Source organism: Arvicanthis niloticus, chromosome 2 (assembly GCF_011762505.2).
Source record: "Arvicanthis niloticus isolate mArvNil1 chromosome 2, mArvNil1.pat.X, whole genome shotgun sequence".
NCBI classification, from domain to species: domain Eukaryota; kingdom Metazoa; phylum Chordata; class Mammalia; order Rodentia; family Muridae; genus Arvicanthis; species Arvicanthis niloticus.
In genome coordinates this window covers 83,493,481-83,502,889 of record NC_047659.1, presented here as the reverse complement: position 1 = coordinate 83,502,889, position 9,409 = coordinate 83,493,481, and the positions used below count along the sequence as shown (strand labels likewise).

Sequence of the window (9,409 nt, the reverse complement as noted above, 5' to 3'; positions counted from 1 at the left end):
TGAAAAGAAGTGCACACCTGTGATAAGGATGGATCTAGGAATGATGCATGGATCTCCCTGGGAAGAAGAAATAGAATAGCTAGTGTGGGTAGACTTGAGGTGGAAGAGAGAATAATTGAGGGAGAGAGTATGGGGAGAGACTGAAATAGGTAGGCATTTAGGGGGTGATATGCCGGTCAAGTGCAGTGAAAGTTGTTGTCTTAGTTAGAGTGTTACTGCTGTGAACAGACACCATAACCAAGGCAAGTCTTATACAGGACAATATTTAATTGGAACTGGTTTAAAGGTTCAGAGGCTCATTCCATAATCCTTAAGTCAGGACCATGGCAGAAAACAGACAGGCATGGTTCAAGAGGAGCTGAGAGTTCTACATCTCATCTGAAGGCTGCCAGTAGAAGACTGAATTCCAGGTGACTAGGGTGGTCTTAAGCCCACACCCACAGTAATACATTTACTCCAATAAGACCACACTTCCTAATAGTGCTACTCCTTGGGGCAAGAATATACAAACCATTACACTAAGGAAAATATAGAGACTAAGTTAGTCATCTTCTGTAACTAGGCTAGGCTATCAGTAATGGGATTAGAAGACCACTCCAATGACAAAACATTCAACCTGCAACAAGTCTCATCTACAAGATGTGCTGGGGTAAAGGTGGCTCAGAGCTTGAGGGAGTGGTCAACTAATGACTGGTCTAACTTGAGGCCTGAGCTACTAGAAGGAGAATATTCCTGACACTGCTTGGATAGCCAGAAACTGGAAGCTGAATGACTCAGAGACCTAGGATAAAACCAAACATGTCTGATACAAAATAAAGTCAATAAAATGTTCCCAAATGATATTTTGCTTTGCTCATAGAATGGTGACTAGCCTAATCTTCATCACAGAGGTTTCCTCCAGTATCTGATAGGAGCAATCTCAGAGACCTACAGTCACAAAAACCCACAGAAGAGGGGGAGGAAGGATTATAGGCATTAGAGATACCAAGAACACCAGAAGAACATGGCCCACAGAATCAACTAAGCAGGACTCATAAAGGATCACAGAGACTGAAGCAGCAATCATGGAGCCTGTGTGGATCTGTGCTACATGTCTAAATACATGCTATGGTTGTTTAGCTTAGGGTTTTTGTGAGACTCCTAATAGTGGGAGTGGGTATATCTCAGACTCTTCTGCGTGGTGGGAAGCTTTTGCTCCTACTGGCTTAGGTTGCCTTGTCCAGTCTTGATATGAGGATTTGTGCATAATTTTATTGCATCTTGTTATGCTATGTTTTGGTTGATATCACTAGGTAGCCTTTTCTGTTATTTTCTGAAGGGAAATGGAGGAGTGGTAGCTCTGGGCGAGAGGGAAGGTAGGTATTGAGCTGGGAGGAGGGAGGGGAAAGGGAAGGAAGGGGAGACTGCAGTCAGGATATATTGTTTGAGAGAAGAAGAAATAAGAGAAAAATAGTCTATTTTCTAGGATCATTGGAAACTTCCTTCTGGCTAGCTTTCATTGTGCCAGAAGTTATTCAGGCTACTCGGGGAGAGAAAATATGGGTCTAATCAATCACTAAACTTTGCTTGATGCAATAATGATTTGTCAAGCAAGATGAACATACTAGTGTAAGGATGGTTTGGGTATCATGGGCTAACCAACTGTTTTCCATTTGGAATTACAGTCTGCTCCACATTAGGGAATACAGATCATTTTCTGAGGATATTGTTGGAATGACAGGTGAGAATACCCGTATCTAAAAATTACAGTAAATATAAATGTTTAAGTTCTTATGCTTATCAGTATCAATAGATACTATAACTAAAATAGAGGCAATCAAATGTACATCTGAGTGTTATTATTAGTATTTATGTGCCAAAATGTTTTTATATCTCCTGTTTAGTATGCATAGCAGAATTGCTCACAAATTATACCATTGGAAAAATAGAATGTGAATCATGATATGTAAATCGTTAAAAATAATTTGAACTTTCTGTCATTTTATTTAGCATGAGCTATTATCTTTAGTAAAGAGTTATTATTTTTGTATATTGTTCAATAATGTTTAACAAATGAATAAAATTGGAAAAATATTTTCTGTGTGCTTCAACTATAGAAAAATTTAAGTGTTTGTTACTAAAAATTTTAATAGATATTTCTAAGTCTTCAACTATTAAACTATTTGATATAATAATAAATATACTTGGTTAAAATTCCTGGAAGGCCTTCTTTTTTTCTGAGGGGAGGTGAAGGAGTAATGGATTTGGGGAAGAGGAAAGATACAGGAAGAAGCTAGAAGGAAGAAAGAGAGGGGAAACTGAGGTCAGATTGTACTATATGAGGGAATAATAAATTTAAAAATAATAGAAGAAATAGTTATTGCTTGTCATCAGATTAGAGAGAAATAAAAAATATGATTTAAAAGAAGAAAATAATAAATGAATTTGTCATAAAAACACATTATAGTCTTAAATAGACAGCTAGCCATCATAAATATTTTGTTTATTCTATCATATTATATTTTCCCTATATTAAAAAAATAAAATGTATATATTATTTTTAGTTTCATATTTGTATCTTGAAAAATAAGAGATGTATTGTATCTTATTACCATCTATGTTATAAGTATATGATAATTGGAAAATATTTTAAATATCAAAGAACATACTTAATTTTTTTATTCGCAAATAAATGTTAGCATTGTATAAAACAATTGACCTCCTCTCCGTTTTGTAAAACTCTTGATATAACTATAACAAATATTTTATTTTTAAAAATTAGCAAAGAAATTCATGATTTTATTGAAATAATAAACAATAATTTAAAAATATATTTTAATTCTTGAAATTCGGATATTGAGAAATCAGAATTATGTTTCTTTATAAAAAAATATGACATTGTTAAAATCTACAGTGCATAAAGTTCACTGCTATTAGTGTATAGTTTATACCTTGTTTTATACTTCAAAACTTTTATATTTCCCTTTTATATTTTTGGGAGAAATCTGGAATAAGATAAAAATAACAATGTTGCTTTTTAAAAAAGAGAATATATTTTTGATGTTGTTAGATCAATATTAAGTGAATTGTACAAAAAATGCTACCTATGTGCACATTTATGTTCTTTTATATTATCGAAGCTATAATAATCAATTCAATAATTTTCTCAGAAGTAAAGCAATTTAACAAAAGTCAGAAATAATTTAAAATGTTCTATATGATTAAAATGTTCAATCTCCAGAATTTTATTAAGCATATTACATATGCAAAGATTGTAACCAACTGTCCATACAAACTTAATTCTCAAATTATAAATCTGTACTAATTTCAGCTGATTGTCAATTTGAAATATTTACAGTGAATTTTCTTGGCCTTAAGTATTTTCCTTATAATCCATAAAGTGGTTTTTTAACTTCTTTAGAGCATTTTTCATCTCTTTATTTCTCAGTGTGTAAATGGCTGGATTTAGGAGAGGTGCAAAAACAGTATAAAACACAGCAAGAAATTTGTCCAACCAGGTGATACTGAGGGGCCACACATAGATGAAGATGCAGGGCACAAAAAAGATCATCACTACTGTGATGTGTGCAGTGCATGTGGACAGAGCCTTAGATGCCCCAGCTTTAGAGCTCTGGCGAACAGTGAGAAGGATATATGTGTAGGATATGAGCAACAGAATAAAGCAGGTTACAACCACAAACCCACAGTCAACATTCATGTAAATATCCAAAATATGGGAATCCATGCAAGCTAGTTTGATTATAAGTGGTATGTCACAGAAGAAACTGTCAATTTCCATGTCACCACAGAGAGGCAGTTGCACAACTGCCAAAAGCTGACTCATGGCATGCACAAAGGCAATTGCCCAGGAAGTTAATACCAGCCCAGTACATCTTTTCAGGTTCATAATAGTGAAGTAGTGAAGTGGTTTGCAGATGGCCACATAACGGTCATAAGCCATTACCACCAACAGTAACATCTCTACTGCACCAACACAATGGTCAAAGAAGACCTGGGACATGCATCCTGCAAAAGAAATGATCTTTGGTTTTTTGAGAAAATCTGTGATCATCTTAGGAGTGGTGGCTGAGGAAAGCCACATATCAACAAAGGATAAGTTTGCCAAAAAGAAGTACATGGGGGAATGGAGATTCTTGTCAGTGATGATTAAGAACATGACAATAGTATTTCCAGAAAGAATGAGCAGATAAAGCATTAAAAATATTATGAAGAGTAAGACCTGAAGATTCTGTGAGTGGGCAAGTCCCAAAAGCACAAATTCTGATACTAGGGACTGATTACCTCCATCCATTTTATTTAATGTGTCTTTAGAAATAACCTGCAGACAAAGAAAAATTAATTAGATGGATATTAACTACAGACAAAGAATTGTCCATCCATTAGATGGACAATGATTTCACTAGACAAATCTGACATTCACATTGAAAGTTAACATCTACATCTGAAATAGAAAAACATAAATGGAAAGTGGAGACTTTGTCACCTTTCAGAAACATCACTGCCCAAAGTGAAAGCTAATGAGCCAAGTGCAACTCCCCAAGAAGAGAAGCATTAGGTATGACTGTCATATACATGCTCTATCATGAGACTCTTTTTACAGGGATGAAGTGAGAAAACAAGACAGTAAATTGAAAGCCTAGAAATGTGTGCGGTTTCATGTGGAAGGGCATTTCTACCCATTAGTCTAATAGGAAAAGGACTGAATGTGTCACCAATAATCATAATATTTCATCATAGAAGTGAGGTATTTTGGACCTGTTAGGAATTCCCTTGAATTTCAGTACAAAAATTTAATTAGATATTATCATGTTTTGCAGCATGTATGAAGACTCCTTTGATTGTCAGTAAAGTAATTTCTGTGGCATCGTTAAACTAAAATATTTTATTAAAGCTCCAAAGTAGATTTGAGAAAATCTCATTGAGGGAAGGTGTACAGAATATCATATAAGATATACATTGTTTGAAACTGAGATATAAAAACTAGAATCACATTTTTTCATAAACAAAAATTTATCATAGTTTTTTTTCATCTAAGATGATTATTGGCTTACTATTGATAATTCATGCAAAAGTAGTAAGCAAAGAACAAGTAACTCATATTTAAGGCTGAAGTCTGAAAGTTACATTTATCTCAGTGTTAGCAGTAGAAAAAAAACAATATTGAATTTTATCAACTAATCTTGAGAACTCTTAGGTTTTAAAAATCTACAGTTTCCTGACATGGACAATGTCATTTATCTACAATGTGCTTTCTTATTTTGTCACATAACTACTGATCATCTATATTGTTTGAAAGAAGAAAAAATACATAAATATATAAGCAAAGGGTTCCATTGATTGTCAACCTTGAAAAAATGTAAAACTAAATCTTCATTGAACAGCAATTATTCATGTCAAAGCATGAATGGAGTCCTTTTACTGATCTGTAATGGAAAACATTCAGTGTGAATGATGGAAAATCATTGCCCATTTTCTTATACATTTAGTAATTCTCTTGGTGATTTTCAATTTTAATTTTTAATCTTTTATTCTTTAAAATTTTTAGAGTGAGGGAACAGAACAGGTAAAGCATGAAAACTCTCTTTTATCACCAGAGTGATATATACTTTCCCATTTTTTTTAATGAGGATCTAAAAGGGAATAGTTAGAATGAAAAAGGGAAGTTCTAAAGACAAAAAAAGGTTAAAGGGATACAAATTGGAAAAGACGAAGTCAAAATAGTACTATTTGCAGATGATATGCTAGTATATATAAGTGACCCCAAAAATTCCACCAGAGAAGTCCTAAATCATCTTTCTTTAATATACTTTATACTTATGTTTCTCTGAGTTGCCAAACACCTATTCTGCAACTATAGGATATGCAGATGGAAAGGACTTATTAGCCATGGTGACTGTTTTCTGGAAACCTCACAATCATTTCATGCTTCTTCATTGCTCAGGAGTGTTATAAGTATTTTAAAGACTCAATAGACTTTTCTAATACTTTATACGTAATTCTTGTTTATCTTGGTGTCAAATCTTACAGAAAATGCTAACTTAGTCTTTTAGATGAAGAAAGTTAAAAATATTAATGAATGAAAACTCACCAAAGGGTACTTTTATTAACATTTAAACCAAGTATTCTTTTCTCTGATTAAAGATTTTTACATGTAGAGTGTTTTGCATCAAAGTTCTAAACTATGAAATAGTGTCCGTATTTATACTTTTGTAACATGTGTGGATATATTTAGAGTTATTCCCTCTAGTTGATCCTTGATGACTAAAGAGTGGTCCCATAGTTGTTTATAATGTCTTACTTTTTGGCTGATTGGTTTAACATGCATTTTGAAATGAACAAGCATTATGCTTCTTCTCACTTGATTTACTCCTATTCCTGAGCTGAAAATTATCCTATCTACAGTGTACTCTATGATTCAACAGTACTGAATCTGATCAAGAGACAGAAAATTATTGTGCAATGTTAGCTTATTGCTGCTTATCCTGTTCATTAGTTAAGGAATGATGATCTGATGCAGACACAAACATAGAGAGAGTGTGCTTCTCGGTCATGTTCATACTGATGTTAATCCACAGAAACTTCCGTTTGGATTAGAAAAGGTAGAAAAAACTCATTAATTATTTGACAAAAATGACAGAAGTAAGAAAAACATTGCTCAAGTCCCCATAAAATGGGAACTGATAAAGAGATATAAAGACATAATTTAAGAATGGTTATAGAGAATGTTGGAGAAATGAGGTGACTTACCAAACTCTTGTTTTTTTTCCAATATCATATTTTCTTCCATCTGTATGTTTGTGAAGACATCTACCTTATGCAGAAACTGCCTCTTGGAAGCACACCCCTTAAGCCTGATATTTATTCAGTGCCTGAAGTTGTCCCATGGGTTAATTTACTTGAACCCTGAATGTAATTATCTTGGACATATCTTAGGAATTTCTCTGTTAAAAGTGATAGCATCTGCTACATATCTGTAAAATTAGACAGATATTCTTATTAATCAACCCAGAAGGGACAACATAATCTGTTTCTCAAAGTTATTCATTTGACCAATAAAGACCAAGGAGAAGTTTTCTGCTATCCTAATATTACTTAGTTTATTTCATCAAAGTGAAAAAAATTGTTTTATAGGCATAAGAGGCCTTGTGCTAAACAGTGTGAGATACGACCAGAACAAAAGCCATGATGTGAACACAGTTCTTTAATGCATGGCAAGGATGTGTCAGGTTGGCAAGAAATCTTACTCACTTGGTTGAGTATTTCAGTCTTATCTGTGACTGTAAGTGATAGTATCAGGTATGAATTATGTGTCAAACTGTTAAAACATATTAAGTTGCTAAAATTTAAGGTATTTTATTTCATATATATGTATGTATATATATATATGTATACACACATACATATATTATGTATATATTATAAATAATATAATGTATATATATTATATATAATATATATTTATATATAATATATAATATATATATATATATGTATACACACACACACACACACACACACACATGAGTTGTGGTATATCAATGGTAGGAACAACTTTGTGAAATACATTCTTTCCTTCCACCATAATGAGTATACTGGGATTGAACTCCATTTTCCAGAATTGTACAACAAGCCTTCTTATCCTATGAGCCATTTGCTCATAACTTCTCCCATCATATTTAAAGAAACATATGACATAAATATATTGTTCAAATATATTTGTTTTGATATTACATTTAACACAATAATACAATAATACAGTAAATAAGGAATGAGTGACATTTAAATGTATAAGTTAAGAAGAGTTGATATATGTCTTCAATCAAAGAATTATGACATGTAAGGTTTAAATGTTTAAAAAAAGAGATTGGAAATAAAACTAGAAAATGGGAAGAAATCTCATGTTCAAGGTTTGATAGAATTAATATTATAGAAATGAACATTACCAAAAGCTATTTAAGATTTGGTGCAATCCTAATCAAAAGTAGCATCTTTTTAAATTGTTTTAATTTTTAATATTTATTTATTCATTTATTTTAGTTTACAATCCAGTCGTTGACCCCCTCCTGGTCTGCTCTTCCACAGTTCCTCATCCATTTCCCCCTCCCCTGTCTCCAAGAGAATGTGTCCCACCCTGCCATGCCTCCCCACTCCCTGGGGCCTCAAGTCTCTCCAGGGTTAGGTAAATCTGCTCCTACTGAGGCCTGACCAGGCAGTCCTCTGCTGTATATGCATTCAGGGCCTTGGACCAGCTCTGTTTTGCTGCCTGGTTGGTGACTCAGTGTCTTCAAGATCTCAGGAGTCCAGGTTGGTGAGATGCTGCTCTTTTTATGGGGTCACTCTCTTTCTCAGCTTCATTCAAAGTTCCACTAATGCAAACACAGGGGTCTTCAACTTCAGTTTAATGGTGTAAGTATTTGCCTCTGTCTCAGTCAGCTGCTTGATGGGTCTCTCAGAGGACAGCCATGCTAAGCTCCTGTCTGTAAGCACACCGTAACATCAGTAATATTGTCAGGCCTTGGACCCTCACCTTGAGATGCATCCCATATTGGGTTAGTCACTGGACCTCGACCACATTTCCCTCAGTCAATTCTTCATTTTGTCCCTTCACTTTGTTCCTGTTTTAGACAAGAACAATTCTGGGTTAGAGTTTTTGAGTGTGGGATGGCAGCCCCCTTCTTCCACTTGATCTTTCTACTGGAGATGAACTCTACAAAGTTCCCTCTCCCCACTGTTGGTCATTTCATCTAAGATCCCTCTCTTTCAGTCCAGAAAGTCTCTCACCTCCCAGGTCTCTGGTACTTTCTAGAGGGTACTCCCACCTCTTACCCCATGAGTTTGCATATTTCCATTCATTCTGCTTGCCCTCAGGGCTTCTCTCCTATTGGCCGACCAATATCTGATCATGTTCCCCATTACCCCTCCCCCTGCCCTCTCCCACCCAGGTCTTTCCATCCCTCTGCCTTCTGTGGTTGTTTTCTTTTCCCTCCCTAGTAGAATTGAAGCACCCTCACTTGGGCTCTTCTGCTTGTTAACTTTCTTGAGTTCTGTGGACTGTATCCTAGGCATTTTGTACTATTTTTTTTTTTTTTTTTTTTTTTTTTTTTGGCTAATATCCACTTAGTGAGTACATACCGTGCATGTACTTTTGAGTCTGAGATACCTCACTTAGGTTGATGTGTTCTAGTTCCATCCATATGCCTGCCAAATTTTTGATTTCCTCATTTTTAATAGCTGACTAGTATTTCATTGTGTAAATGAACCACATTTTCTGAATCCGTTCTTCCTTTGTGGGATATCTGTGTTGTTTCCGGCTTCTGGATATCACAGATAAAGCTGCTATGAACATGGTGGAGTACGTGCCCCTGTTGTATGGTGGGGCATCCTTTGGGTGTACAGCCAAGAGTGGTTC

General features: G+C 34.6%; 1 protein-coding gene across 1 annotated transcript; it reads right to left on the bottom strand.

Moving 5' to 3' along the window:
* Positions 1 to 249: 249 nt before the first annotated feature.
* Positions 250 to 6,824, bottom strand: LOC117704132 (olfactory receptor 4K14-like). Its single transcript, XM_076929432.1, has 2 exons — positions 6,748 to 6,824; positions 250 to 4,318 (listed from the first exon to the last, which is right to left on the bottom strand). Exon 2 carries the CDS (start codon positions 4,289 to 4,291, stop codon positions 3,353 to 3,355), a length of 939 nt encoding a protein of 312 aa, XP_076785547.1. The 5' UTR covers positions 4,292 to 4,318; positions 6,748 to 6,824; the 3' UTR covers positions 250 to 3,352.
* Positions 6,825 to 9,409: the final 2,585 nt, after the last annotated feature.